Source organism: Lygodium microphyllum, chromosome 18 (assembly GCF_053477565.2).
Source record: "Lygodium microphyllum isolate KBCC chromosome 18, Lygodium_microphyllum_v1.1.10, whole genome shotgun sequence".
Classification (NCBI taxonomy): domain Eukaryota; kingdom Viridiplantae; phylum Streptophyta; class Polypodiopsida; order Schizaeales; family Lygodiaceae; genus Lygodium; species Lygodium microphyllum.
The window spans coordinates 135342174-135358129 of NC_141152.1; the positions used below are offsets into that span (position 1 = coordinate 135342174).

General features: G+C 41.0%; 1 protein-coding gene across 1 annotated transcript; it reads left to right on the forward strand.

The window, feature by feature from the left end:
• The first annotated feature begins 7990 nt into the window (after nucleotides 1-7990).
• LOC148021411 (pentatricopeptide repeat-containing protein At4g18520, chloroplastic-like) lies at nucleotides 7991-8587 on the forward strand. Its single transcript, XM_087698255.1, has one exon. The coding sequence runs from the start codon at nucleotides 7991-7993 to the stop codon at nucleotides 8585-8587; it is 597 nt and encodes a 198-aa protein (XP_087554381.1).
• Nucleotides 8588-15956: the final 7369 nt, after the last annotated feature.

Genomic DNA, 15956 nt, shown 5'->3' on the forward strand with positions numbered 1-15956 from the left:
ACAAGGAAATCTATGGTTCTTGGGAATCCATGGTTTTAGTCTAAACATTGCTTTTCCTTGAAGGAGGCATAAGCTACAAAAGGATTTGTGGAGGAATGATGATGTTCCTTTCAAGGACCAGTGGCCCCAATCTAAACTTGAGAGGAATTAAGCATTCCTCTTGCAAGGAATCAAGAACTTGGAGACAAGGATCCTCGCAATCCATAAGGTAGAGCAAACAAACTCCAAAAAAAGTAATGTAATAGCCTCTGAATATATTGGGTGGAACTCATACGTGTGCAAGCTTCTCTTCAATGGAATGTAATGTCTTAGTATTGTAAGGGGACTTAGCCTCACGTGGCTCATGGATTTGAAATCGGGGGGCAATCACATGGCCTCCACCTACTAGGCCAGTGAGGTCTACTCCTGATCCTTCCACTTTGAGCATGCAGCTCACATAGCATGTTGCAATCCCTCTGAAGCAACTAGCAAGGCTGGCTTTCCACGACTTTGTCTTCATCTTCACGTTCTTAGCCGGCAGCATGTTAGCCGTGAAAGGCGGAGGAGGTACAAGCTCACTACCTACAACCCCTTTCTTTCGTGAAGGGAGCCTCTTTTTGAGGATGGTGTGATATTCCTTGCTTGCCTCGAAATTCTCGCTCACTTCAAGGACGGCAGAGAGCATGTCAACACAGTCTCTCAAGCGCCTGACACTGCTCCCACTAATTGCAGTGAATGATGGTGGCGGTGTTGACCTCGTTGCTGCCGACGTTGTTGCAGGTATTTGATGCACAGAATTAGACTGGACGACTGCGGCCTTCACTGCTAAGGGGTCGAGCCTCCATGCTCGGATGACTCGCAAGGTCCTTTCAAGGTCATCATGGAACCCATCCAATTTGGTCGATGATGATGAGAGGGGAAGGCCCGATCTGCAGGTACTGCAGCCGAGATGATGTTCAGGATTCATGAGGTCGTGTTCAGCTTGCTGATCATCATCTGATTCCCCCATAGATCAGATGATGATGAGCTGATTATCAAGGGACACAGACCTCGCGCTCTGATCACTAGTGCTCCTAATGGCGCCTCATGACTGGTGTGAGGGAAAATTCGATCGACCCAATAAAAGGTTACGGAAGGAGATCCTGAAATGTTACTTACTTCGCGACAAGCTTTATGCATTGCCGCGACTGAAACTTGCCGGCCTGCCGACACGCAGAGAGAGGGAGGGAGACGAGAGAGAGAGTGTGTGTGTGCGTGTGTGTGTGTGCGTCTCTCTCTCTCTCTCTCTCTGTGTTTGTCTCCGTCCCGTGGCCCATGCAACCAAATCAATTGCGGAAAATCTATGCCTAGCTATTCATAAAGTAGTAGGAGAGGTGCCATGTGACAGGCTCTCGCTACTTGTCCACAGTCCACTCCTACAAAGTCGAGTAAATCAAGCCTCAAATGGCGCTCTCTTGTTTCATTGTTTTAGCGCAACCTTATTTTTTGTTGAGCATATGCCATTTCGTTCACTTTCAAAGGTTAGCCCAGGCATTCAACATTTTCAAATAAGTTTTACAAGTAAAATGTCTTACAAGTAAGAAAGTCTCTCTCTTTTAATAATGCCTCTCTCTCTAATTTGTTCTGCTGTGTTTTTATTGGCGTAATGTTGAGTATCACCTTCTTGTCCAAAAATGTCTATTTAAAGGTGGCTTAGCTAAAGATTCACAACCCACATCACTTTCTTTTTACAAAAGTGCATTTTCACAATCAAAAATCACTAAGATCCTTCTTTCTACTACATTGAATGCACTTAAGACAAGGTTATTTACAATTTCCTCCTTTCTCTAGAAAGGATATGAACAACCGTAATTTCACCAAGAAGCATAACAATATTGGCAAATATGCTAGCAAAAGTATATTATCATCGAGGAGGATAGTAGTGGCAAACAAATTATCATCAATGGACAAAAAAATTATCTAATTATACCTATAAAATGGGTAATTTCTCAATGTAAAAGACCACTTATTCTATCTTATAAATATGTTATACATAGAGAAAACCTTGGCATTGAGTTTTGAGATCATTTTGGCATAGCTTCAAGGGTTCATATGTTTCTATATCATAAACATAGTCTTTCTCTTTGGCAAGTGAATTGATCACATTGAACCATGGAACAAATGGAACCATATTATGCAAGAATCTCCCTATTTCTTAAAGTTTACTCTCATAATGCCATCAAAATTGGCACTCCCTCACATCCCTCCATGCCCTCCACTCTTAAAGAGAGGATTCTTAAATTGTTGTATCGAAGTACAATAAGGACATGCACTCACAAGTTTTCCATCGGATACCTCACATGGAGGGGCTCAATATTCTATTTTTAGTACCTTGAGTAATGTAGATTGTATATGTTCATGGGACCAATGGATTTAAATTTGGTATAATTGTCAAAAATGACATAGACATATGTTGGGTTCATAGGTTGCCTCTTATATAATGAGCCTATCAACAACATCCAACTTGCCTCTGGATAGCTAAATTCCAAAATATAGTAGTGGGTCCAAGTATAGTGGAAGTATGACATGCTTGGATGTAAATAGGCTATGGTTGAGAACTTGAGTAAGAGCACAATGTTACTCGCACGAACTTATACTAGTCTCTAGATATCATGACTCAAAGAGCTCATGGTAGTGTAAGTTCAACTTGAGTGTGTACAAACTTAGGTTAATGTACTCTAACTTCATGGCAACTTGAATCGATCTCAACATAAACCAATCTCAACCAAAATCGATCTCAACCTATAACTTCATCGAAACCTAAAGCAAATCTATGGAGAGTAGTTATTGTCATGAATTGCATGGTAGGAAGACTTGCTTGAGCTATTGCATCAAACACACACCATGCACACACAAGAGGAAACTCACTCAAGAATAGAAGAAGAGAGATGGTGGCCAAAATATTTTCTTACTACTTTTTCTTCCTTCTTCCTCTCATAATGCAACATACACAAGGTGCACATAAGATACAACATAAAGGAAAGTAGCCTACTAAGTCAAATAGTAAATAATTGACCATACAAATCGACTTGTGCTATAACTATGCCAGCTCATATAGATAGGTTTGACTAAAAAAAATGATAACTGATAAGTAGCCATGTGAGGATCATAATGGCTATCGATGTACTAAGTGTATGTGTGCAAAACCATCTAACTAGGCAATCCATCATCAATGTGCCCACATGTTAAGCTTGCTATCTCAACCCTCCCTCTCAAGCTCAACTATATCTATGCAACTCCAAATAATCTTTGAAATCCTCGAAGCTTCTCTACACCCAATACCTTCATGAAAATGTGAGTTACTTGGTTCTATGCACTAACACATACCAAGTTGATCTCACTTGCAAATACCTTCTTTCTCACAAAATGATAATGCACTTCAATGTGTTTTGTCCTAGCATGGAACATTGGATTCCTAGCCAACTATATCCTGCTCATGTTGTTACAATGAATGACCATTAGACTATCTCCATGCACATCCAAAAGACTCAATAACTTTTGTAGCTATACCACTTCACATGCTGATAGATCTTCTATCAGACAAGCTACTATCCTAATCTATATCTATGTACCCAAACACATCTACATCCTTATTTGCCTCATACAAAAGTTCAAATTGCAAGATGAACTTCACATATCTCAATATGTATCTAAGTGCATCCCAATGAGACACCCTAGTAGGTACTTGCATAATCTAACTCAGAAGTCCAATAGCATTAGGAAAACTTGAATTTGAAAAATGGCCTTATAAGGTAGTTTGACCATAAGATTCCCTTAAAAAATGGGGGTATGGTAAATTTTTTGCAAATACACTCAAAACTTTTCGAAGATTGTATTCTAAGAACCTACTCTTCAAGATCTTTTCATTGATATATGGATTGCTAGGATTTGGAAGTGGGACGACAAAGTTATATTAAAGATTCCTTTTTGCCTAGAAAAATATTACATTACAAGTTCATTTGCAAAAAATTTATGATGCATTCATTTTTTGATGAAATCTTTTGATCAAACTCTCTTAAAAGGCCATTTTTCAAACTCAAATTTTCCCTAATGTATAGCTCATTTATGGCCTTGTAATAGTTATATAAATCAAGCTCCCTACTATCCTCCAGAACATAGTAGGGTCTTTTATCTGATCTCCAACATGAGCACTCAACTTAATATTTTTCTCCAATGGCACTGAAAGTAACTTACATGTGGTCATACCATACTTGGATAATATATCCAAGACATATTGCCTTTAGAACAACCATTTACAATCAACACATCTAATCACCTCAATACTAAGAAAGTACCCCAGCTCACCTACATCCTTCATCTCAAACTTTTTCTTCAAAAGGTACTTGATGTTAGCAATCCATTATCACTATCACTTGTAATAATCAAGTTATCCACATAGATGACTATGATGACCAAATTTGCATCACCCTTTCTCACATAAAGTAAATGGTATGGATTAGAGAAATAAAAGTCAATGTTAAGAAATACTCTTTGATCTTGTTAGACCATACTCTAGGTACTTGATTTAGTCCCGTAGATTGCATTCTTCAACCTGCACACATATGCGGGATGCTCTAAATCATCATAGCCTACTAGTTGTTCCATGTATACCTCTTCTTGTAAATCATTATACAAGAAGGCATTCTTCACATCCATTTTCTGCAAAATCCAACCTTTGGCTACTACCAAAGCAATCACACATCTGTTAGTTTCCATCCTAGCAATTGAATTGAATGTATATTTATAATCTATACTATATGTTTGTGCATAGCCTTTTGCAACCAACCTAGCCTTATATAAGCGAAATAGAATCATCTACATTATGCTTTATTTTATAAACCCACTTATAGCCAATAGATTCTTGCCCTTGGGTAATGATACTAGATCCCAAGTCTTGTTGGCTTCTAATGCAACCATCTCCCCATCCATTGTTGCATCCCAATGAGCATGATCAACAATCTCCTCAAAACAAGTGGGCTTAATATCCTCAATTGCCTTTACTATAGAAGCATCACTCAATTGGATCTTTACATTACCATGTGCTCTCTATACACTTGGTGTTGTGACTAAAGGAATACCAAGCTCATCATTATCCAAACTCTCTAAGTCACAAGAGTCTCCATCAAGAACTAAATGACTTGTAGATACAACATTACTATCTGAAACTTTCTTCTTTCCTTTGTGATTACCTACAACACTAGGAGATGCACCTAAAGATGTGGGTTTCTTCCCCTTAGTCTTCCAGACCAAGGGATGATTATAGATCTACTACCATATAATGTCGCTAGTCCACTAAGAGTCCATGATTCTTACTGTTCGATCTGCACGTGGCTATCATGATCATAAACATCATTCAATGTATCTCCACTAGATGCATAACAACTACTCGCCTCATAAAAAATAGCATCCCTCTTACATTCTTCAAGGATCATATCATGAACTGTAATTGTGGGAGTTTTGTTCATATAGATAGCAATATGAATATCCTCAGACCAAAAATATTTGGGCATGCACTACAACATATAGACCCAATAGCAACGTTTAAAGTGACAGAATTATTCATGGAAAAAATTACCCCCGTCATCACTATTCGCGTCACTATTAGCGACGCAATCGATTCGTCGCTATTAGCATCGCTATATGCGTCGCTATTAGCGACGCAATAGCGACGCATATAACAACGGTTGCAGAGTAAATTTGCGACGCAAATAGCGACAATAACAGAGGGAAAAAAAAGGTGGCAGGGCATGCAGCCCTGCCACCCTTCTAGCTATATGCACTAAATATTCTTGCATAATTCATTTGCCAATGTCAGCTACATCTAATGTCTAAAAATTGTGTATCAAATTATTAAAAAAAACTGAATCCTTTGATTGCAAAAGCAAGATATAATTAATTCAAAAATGTATTTCGCAAGGAGCTTTTTCATCACTTGCTTAGGCCCGAGAAGAAAAAGAGATTGTGATTACAAAAGCTAGATATAATCAATTCAAAAAAGTATTACTCAAGGAGCTTTTTTATCACTTGTTAGGCCCAAGAAGAAGAGCTTCACTTTAAGCTTTCATTATAGTCAGGACACTGAGGTATGAATAAGTCCCATTGATCTTCTGCTCACTCCAGCTTATTCCAAAATTGTTGAAGTCTTTTTGGGGGAGCATTTGGACATCTATAAGAGTTATACCATGGTGTTGGAGCTAGAAACCCTTATATAGGGAGTGGTACATAGTGTCTCTAAGCTGTACTTCTTCCTTTTTGTTTTTACCTACGTCTAAGTCATCTTCTATCTCTTCTTTCTTGTCTTCACCCTCAATCTCAATGGATGGAGATGTTTTAAGTTCAAAAGAATCAAGCTCATCCTCCCCCTTCTCAAACTCCATTTCTTAAGCTCAGATTAGTTATTGTACTCCAAGTAGATCCATGAAACAAACAAATTTTTCTTTACCAAGTGATTTGGTAAAGATATCGGCTACCTGGTCTTGTGTCTTCAAATGAAGTAGATCAATCTGTCCTGCAAGTGCCATTTCTCTGATGAAATGTTCATTGCCACGAACTAGGCGCATTGCATAAACCAAAGGCCATCACATGGTACGTAAAAGTACCAAAGACAGTAATAAAAGTTGTTTTTAACTTGTCCTCTTCTGCAATTGCCATCTGGTTATATCCTACAAAGCAATCCATAAACGAATATATCTCCCTACCTGCTAATTGATCCAAAATCTGGTCAATGAATGGCAACGGGTAGTAATCCTTAACCATCTGCTTATTCAGCTCTCTAAAATCTACACATAATCGGATTTGATTATTTTTCTTCTTTCTGATCACAACTGGCGAACACCATTCCGTGTGTTGCACAGGAAAAATCAAACCCGCTCTCTGCAGCTTCTGTAACTCTTCAAACAGCCCGTCCCTCAGTTCGAAAGGCATATGCCTTACTTTTTGTCATACAGGGTGGCTTCCTTCCTTCAACGGAATTGTATGAACGGCGAAACTAGGAGGAATGCCTCTAAGTTCATCATAACTCTAGGCGAAAATATCACCGAACTCTTGGATCAAAGAGACGTACTCCTCGCATTCTTGGACACTGAGCATGGACCCTAATTTGATTGGTCGCGACTTATCAGGCGTACCAAGGTCTAGCTCGATAACATCTGCATCTCTTATACGATCTTGGGCCTCTATCGGCTCGTTCAAAGTGATCTAATAGATGTCTTCCGTGGTGGATCCCTCTTTGGACTCATCACTCGATGATGTCTCACTGGCAGATAAATCCTCTAATGTCTCCAATTCTGTGGAAGATAGAGGAGCTCTCTCACTCTACGGGGACTCAGGATAGGCATCAATCACCACGCGCGCTGAGCACCTCTGCCGAATATCAGCCGGCCAGCGAGTATATCCACTTGGCAGTCCGCTTGCAAGATCCAAGGTCGTCCAAGTAATACTTGGTAACTTGGACGCCCTGCAAAACGAATCACCCTAAAGTCCAACAGGCATTCTACATTTGCAACAGTGACATGGACCTTAGTAATGCAGCCTTCCGGCTATCTCAAACTATCATCCACTGTCGTATTGCTGCGCATTCAAGGTGTGAAAACCACCCAAAAGTTGTGTGTGAGATTTGATACTTTGTACATATTTAGTTGTTGTGATTATACTTTTGTTCTACGTGGAAGAGGGTTTGGAGCAAGAGGAATTAATCAATAATGCTCTGGTTGACATGTATGTCAAATGTGGAAGTTTAAACGAAGCGCATAAATTCTTCAAGGGCTTGCTGGAAAGAAATTAAGTGTCGTGGAATGCTTTAATGTTAGGATATATTCAAAATGGGTTCAGTCTCACTGCCTTGGATCTCTTTAGGGACATGCAACAGGAGGGTGTGGTTCCAACTAGATCTACTTTTCTATGCACCTTGAAAGCTTGTGGTAGCATAGGAGCCTTGCACTCAGGCCAATCTTTACATTGTGTGATATCAAAAATGGGATTTGAAAGAGAATTGATTATGGGAAATTCTCTGATAAATATGTATAGCAAATGTGGTTCCCTTGTAGAGGCTCACAAGGTGTTTGATAAGCAGCCGCTTCGAGATACAGTTTCATGGAAGGCTTTAGTTACAGCACATGCTGAACACGGGCTTAGTGAGGAAGTCTTGATTTGCTTCAAGCGGATACAGCTGGAAGGTGTGTTTGTGGATACTAGCACATTCATTCTCTGCTTAAAAGCTTGTGGCACAGAAGGAGATTTAGAAACAGGGCATAGCATACATTCTGAGATAACTAGGGGAGGACTTGAGAAAGAGCTATACATGGGGAGTACAATGGTGGACATGTATGGGAAATGCTACTCTCTTGCAAAAGCAGTCCAAGTGTTTGATGGGCTGCCACTTCGCAATGTAGTCTCATGGACTGCATTAATTGCTGGATATACTGAGCAGGGGCTTGCTGAAAAAGCTCTGAACTGTCTCACACAAGTGCAGGCTGAAGGAGTGTCTGCAGATGCTGTTATGTTTGGTCTTTGTTTGAAAGCATGTGGTACCACAGGCAATAGAGAAAGGGGCCACTTTCCTGGTGGATAGAAAAGCCAAATTGGGGGGGCCGCTTTATTAGTGAAGGCGAAAGAGGAGCCGCTAAAAAAAAACGAAGGAGGATGTCATCGATGGGGGAAGATCAACTGAAGAGAACGGTCGACACCCAAAAGAAAAGCAGAAGATAGTGGACAGGAAGGCCCATCTGGATACGGTCCTGGAAGCATGGCGACAATGAAGTGGGACGAATAGGGACGAGACGAGCAGATGACGATGACAAAGAAGTACCAAAGCCACGCTTTTTGTGCCAGTGAAATGAGTTATTGGTTCCAGATCCTTTCCATTGGCCTGATATGGTTTTCATACTGAACCAGTGATGAAGCTCAAAATCTCAGAAGCAAAGTGTCGTAATTTAGCAGCTGATCACAGGAAAAGGATCGCCATCGCTCTGATCGGAGGAGAAAAGAAGCAATTTTGAGAAGGAAAGCTTGCTTCTGATCTCAAAGCTCCTTGTTCCTAGCCTAGCAAGAGGTTCCTCTGACATGGCAACTCAGGCGGCAAGATGGAGCCGACGTGTGCTGATCATGGTGACCATCTGCATCGCCCTCTTTTACATGGGTCACCCTCTCCACTGGAAGCATTCCGCCACTCTGCAAGACCTCTGGCATCAGCAGTATCAGGCCATCAAACCAGATGCTTCTGACCTTGTACAGGAAGCTTGATAAATTGGTTGAATTCCCAAACAGAATATATCATAGAATCGTTGGATTCAAATGAGCCAATATGATGCAGTTTCAAATCCGTTGATGGTTGGCACAGGTCTGGGAGGAAGCCCTTGTTTTTTGCATGGATACCTTTCTGGAACTTATTGAAACTATCATCACATACTGGATCCTTACTTTCCCCTTTTTGAGAAGCCCATCATGTGTATGAGTGGCTGATATGAGGGAAGCTCCTGAAGTAGGAAGCAACATTCAAGAGAAGAGCTTGATGAATCCAGGGCAAAGAAATATACTTCTGCTATCAATGCTTCATGAAGAGCCATATATAGATGCTCATCCCACAACAATTTTGTCTTGAATCAAGTACCATTAGTCCTTGAACCATACCATCAAACTATCTTGAAGAAAGAAGTCGTGCTGTCCAAATTTCCAGCTCACCGATTGCTATTTCTGTTTTTTATGCCTGTGCATCATGGTTGATAAGAAAACATGAGATTTCAAGGCAGATTCTAAGCTTTCCTTTGACCATCCATATTCCCCAACAGAAATTATGTTTGTTCCTGATAAAGAGTGCCAGAAATCTGACTTATTAGCCACAACTGAAGACTATCTCTGGGTCTGACAGATCGAGGAACAGGGCAGATTGAAGACTAACATAATATATATAAATATGGAAAATTTGAAGACTGTTTCTAACCATAAGCCATCTCAATATCAGTAAATAGTCACCATGACGGAACTTGGATCAGAAGATTATCCACGTTCATCCACTTTCTCACTCATCGATGAAGACCATACTCTTGGAAATTCTCTTTGAAATGTATGGATGACCTATGCAATCCAGAGGCTGCTTGGGTTTCTTCTTCTTGAACCTTGAATCTCTTATTGGTAGAAATAAAATAGAGTCTTGACATTATTTTCTCATCTTGCTTATTCACCTGTTTGATCTTTTATCCTGAAATTAGTCAAGGTCTTTTGTAGACACGACTTTGCTTTGCTTTGGCAAATCCTTCGACACCGCCATTCTGAGAATTGTGGAGGTATCTTTCTGGATCGCAAGACCCAACCTTTCCATCAGTTCAGAACTCATAATGTTAACAGATGATCCCCTGTCGACAATGGCATAATCTACTAATATCCCATCGACATAGGCTGCAACCCTTGGGCAATGCTTCTCAGCATGCTCAAACCAGTCATCACCAACTCGCACAATACCCAAAGGTTCTACAATATACCCGGTATGCAGGATCTTTCTAAATTCCTTGCGTACTCCTGGGGAAAGCTTAATAAGCTGTAAAAGGTTCACATTTGGCTTGACTTCACAAAGAGAGCTCGCCAAATCGAATTCATGATAGTTCGGCAGAGTTTGCTTTTCACGCCAAACCATCCGCTCTTTAGGTGGTTGAACCGGCTTCATTGCTTCTTTCTTAACTTTCACCTTCTTTCTCGGTGGTTCCTTATCCTTCTTAGCATCGGCTTTACTCTCCACGGGCTTTAGAGGTCCCCCTTCCATGGCAGGATCCAAAACTTGCGTTCCTTTGTCGCCCTGTTTAGGGTTTCCGTCGACAGGCTTATCCTTGTCGGCCTCTCTACCCTTTTGACCTCTTGTAAGGACAGCTCGCAGATTAGAGGTTTCAGCGTCATTAATACGCACAGCCTCAATCAAACTAACCCCACTACCACTAGGCAGCTCCTCCACTGTAGTCTTTGGTCGTTGGAGTATTTGTTTAAGTTCGTCTTCTCTCTGGGAATCATTTCCTTGCGCACGATGATTAACAGGCCCTAGTTGCCGACTATCTCACTGGAGGGAACTAATCTTACTCCAACAAGTGGCTGCTAAATGGCTGGACTTTCCACAAATATTGCACTTGACATTTGGGCAATTTTGTGCATAATGTTGCCCACCACACCATTTGCAGCTAAACCTTGAAGGTGCACCCTCATCTGGGTATCTACTTCCTATCAAATTTTATTATTTTTTAAGAAAGTTGACATCAACGGCTATTTGTCGATACTGCTCCGTAATCATGTCAGTATAATGCTTCATCATGTCCTTAACCTCGGCAAGAACATTGGAAGCACTCGACTCGTAGCCTTGATCATTACCCTGTCATTCCATCGGCCTAACAATTTGATTAGGCACTGATTGTTGAACCACAGGCATGGTATTAGGATTAACTGCCTGGCCTCCACCATTTGGAGCCATTTGACTGCCCATAGGTATCAACACGCTAGGGGAAGCTGGTAATAAAGGCACATTCTGCATCATGTTCCCTCTCCCATTAGGATTAGCTATCGCTATCCCTTGGCTACCACTGCCATTGGCCATCGCCATATTATTTCCCAATGCTAGACCCATATTCGGATTGCCTCGAGAGGCATAGGCTACTTGTAGTCAAGATTCCACTTCTTGTGCTCGTGTAATGGCAGTATCTATATCCCCCAAAGGGACACTACTCAACTGCAACTGGATATTGAAGTCCAAACCATGTAGAAAATATTGCAATTGGGAAGCTGCAGGGATAGGAATAGAGGTTTCCAACTTACGGAAAACCTCTTTTAGTTTCTTCGCATAAGCACGAATATCCTCGTGTGGTTCTTGGCGGGTCACGTTAAGTACACGCAACCAATATTGCCCACCCCTTTTAGGGGCAAACTCCCTTCGAAAAGCCCCATAAAATGAATCAATATTCAATATGGTTCCGGCTTCTAAGCCATGATACCATATGGCAGCTCTTCCTTTGAGAGTCATGTTGAAGAACATCATAAAATGTCCTTCTTCTTGGATGCGACAGTTAAACATTAGCTTTTGAAACTCCCTAATGTGGAGCTCCGCATCTTCCTCAACTAGTCCATTAAAAATGGGTAGCGGGTAACCTAGAGCCGGCAAATCCGTTGTTCCTGTAGGAATTGCAATTGGCTGTGCCATGACAAAAATTGGATTTGCACTAGGAATAGGGGACAGTGGAGTTACACCTCCTGCACTTGATGTAGATTGCCTCATGGGAGAAAGGGGAGCACTGGAGCTTCCACCTTCTCCTAAATTACTGCTTGTGGCACCAAGACCACTAGATCCACTCCCTCGTGAGGGTTTAGCACCTCTACGCTTAGGGGAATACCTCCTAAGAATTTCAGCACGCCGCCTAGCTCTTTCATCTCTCTCTTGCTTTTGGATTTCGGCTAGACGATGCTTATCGATGAATAACGGGTCAATCTCAATATCCTTTGGCATAAACTTCTAACTAGTCCCTAGACAACCAGGATTCGAGGACCGCCACTTCTAAGCAGCCCCCGGCGGCAGAAGCACCACTGATGGGACCTAAAACGGGCCGGCACTGGCTCATGCACTAGCCGGACCTCTATCATGCGCTCGACAACCCCACGGCCTCACGGCCAGGAGCGTGGATGACACATACATCATCTTCCTAAACATCTGGCATTTGTATCACATCTTGTAGTCCAACTCTAACCCAATTAACACTCCTCAGAGGGAGTCCCAACACATTGCCAAATATCACGAAGTACAAACGTAGGAGGTCCTCCCACGGCTAATTGCCGCTACCTCACTACAACTCTCCTTCATCTTGGGGATTGGCCCCTCGATGTGTCGCTCAACATAAAACACAATATCGCACATACTTCCACTCAAGGTACCAATTGATCGTATCCAGGAATGTACCATACCTCACTTTCTTTCCCCTAGGACCCAACGCCTAGCCTACAGCTCGGACAACCTTACTCACTCAACGTTGGTCATATTCCTCTAGAAAGCAATTGCCATGCATCCAAGAGATATTGTCTAATACCTTTTAAATTTCTTTATGATTCATGCAAATTGTGAATGCCCATGTGCTCAAGCAATTAAAAAGCAGCATTTGTGTTTAGTGCAAAAGCATTCTTTCAATGATTTTGACTATCGCTCGTATGTGGCGTTGCATAAACCTAGCACCGAGAAAACCCCCGTGCTACTAGGTTCTTAATTTTTAAGTAACGACCAATCTGTATGATATGCATAAAAACTAGCAAGCTTTTCATCATTTCATTCAGCATTTAAACACCTTTTATACACTCTACCCCCTCACCCACTTAGGTTGTGCATGGTGCATAGGTTTAGGGTAATATTTTCCATGTTTTTAATGTATGAAAAGAAATAAAAACTCACTAGAACATAAAGGTAGGGCTGAACTGAGGCTAAACCTCATACTTTAGACCCCCCATACATACACGAACATGGTTATTATTTTTCCTTAATTTTCGGCACTCAAAATCTATTTTTTCCCATTTTTCCTATTTTTCTTGTATTTTTCCGCAATATTAAATGACTGAAAATACAAAATGAGTTGTGGCCTATGGCCCTTAGGTTCATTTGCAGCAAAAACACAAATTTAATTGGTGTGTCTTATTATATTTTCCATTTATATATCAAGAACACCCAATTTCCCCATATTTCACGTGTTTTACGGGTTTTACACTATTAATTTCAATCACAACACTCATGATTTTCTGATTTTCTGAGCATAAACTGATCAAACTCATAGCAAGCAACATTATAACGCATAATCATCCCATGAAAACAAGTATTCATGAAGCCAATTGCATAAAACATCAATTTCCTTTGTAAAAATGAGATTACCGTTGTTTACGGGTTACGGATTTTTATTTTCCATGTCTCGAGACTGATTTCCAGTAGCCATTAATGCTCATGACAGTCTACAATTAGCAATCTTCATTCCTCTTGAACCACGAAGCAATCCGGTCTTCATTGGACAACCATCCGCCATCCATTCTTCTTCTTCTTCTTCACCACATGAATCTGCCCTTAGAGGAGAGAGAGGGAGGAGAGAGAAATACTAGATTTCAAAGCCACCATTGGAGGAGCGAAGACAGGCGATATGATCAGCAGAGAGAGGGAAGATCGGGGGTATGATCGGTTAGTATGATTGTTTGCAGCCTCCATATTGGATCTCCCATGATGATGGCGCAAATTTCGGCGCCTGTCAGCATGTTCTCTCTCCACGATTTAATCATCCTCATTTTCATCTTCCTTTCATGTGACATTTAAAGTTGGGCTCCCAAAGGTCATGCCCACTTTGGCCAAAAATAAATCCACCCCTTCGCATCTTGACCGGTTTCTTGGCCATTTCCCCGTCCGGACTCCAAATTGAGCTCTGAAAAATCTTGGGCGTTCGGCTTAGCATCCCGCATTGGCCGGTAACTCTTGTTGATCCGCACGACAATTTGAAAAATTATGAAAAATCAACAAGTGTCGCTCGGACACCTTTAAAGCACTTTGGCACTTAAAATCGTCCTAGATCGAGCCGCCGCCTTCGACGTTGAATATTTTTCCCTTGATATTCGTAATTTTTGGCTATTTTTAAGCACTTCTCGGCATCAAAAATCTGCTCTCAATGAGGAAGCACTAACACATGTGGATCCTAGGTTTTATACACCAATTATGCATTTTTTGTAGTGGTTAGAGTGCCTAAGTGTAGTGCTAGATGTGTAGCTTTGCTAGGAAGAAGAGATGAAAGTGAGACAAGATATTGTGTGTTATTACGAGTGAACATTAGTGACACATACTAGGTATATCCTAGTGCGCATATACAATGCACAATGTACTTGTTATAGATATTATGTATGCAAGGTACAACCAATATGTTGATGAAAGTGTTTGGGTATGTTCTAAGAATGTTATGAAAAGGTGGTGGGGCTATACGTGCACTAGTATGGTCATTCTGTGTCTACGCAAGATACATTGTCTATCCTTGATACCCTTATGAACTCCCTTCTTTATCAAGATAAGAATCTAATGTTTTGAAGAAAGAACTTCCTTGTAGTTGTCTTATCATACCTATTTTGTGCTAATAGGTATGGAGGTGGAGTGCACGATGAGATCAACTATACGTGCACACATATGTACCTATATGAGTGAGTTAGGATGGATGACAATGTCCACTAATCAATGTAAGAAAAAGGTGGAGCTGGTGCACTAGTGCACAAGATAAGAGCATGTATGCAATGTGTTGATGCCCTTCTATGGTGCAGTAAGTCACAAAATGTGAAAACCAAAAGTGTGGTTACGTAATGGACCTATCATGCTAGGTATATTACACAAGAGATTGTGCACTAAGATGTATGTGTTAAAGTGATGCGAAGCAAGTGGTTTTTAGAGCTCTAGTTGTTAAGGGTAAAGGTGCTTGTGCCTAGCTACCTGTGTATTAGTTACAATGATAGTACCCACATACCCACACACCTATGCACTACAAGTGGCAGGAGCCAATCACTATCACTTCATTCTTTATTCTTTTGGTGATATTTGAATAAATGGAAGGCAAGTCACACATTGTGATTGTTGGAGTTTGTATGTCTCTCTCTCTTTCTCTTTCTCTTGCTCCCTCCATCATAGCTCTTGCTTTCGCTCCATTCGTCCACTTCAAGGCTCTCTTCCTTCAACTAGTATTAGAGACATTTCACCAACATTGAGGAGCTCAACTTGACATTGCTTTAGGTTCTAGAGAAAAAAGCTTCATTTCATAGTTTCAATGGTAGCCATGGATTATTCACCTTGAGGTATGCATTGAGCTCCATCTTCTTTCGACAGGCTTCTTCCCCCCTCTTAAGTATTGATCTAGGACCTTGATAAAGGTTATTAATTATTATTCTGAGTCCTACAATGGACAAGAAAGGAAACATCAATA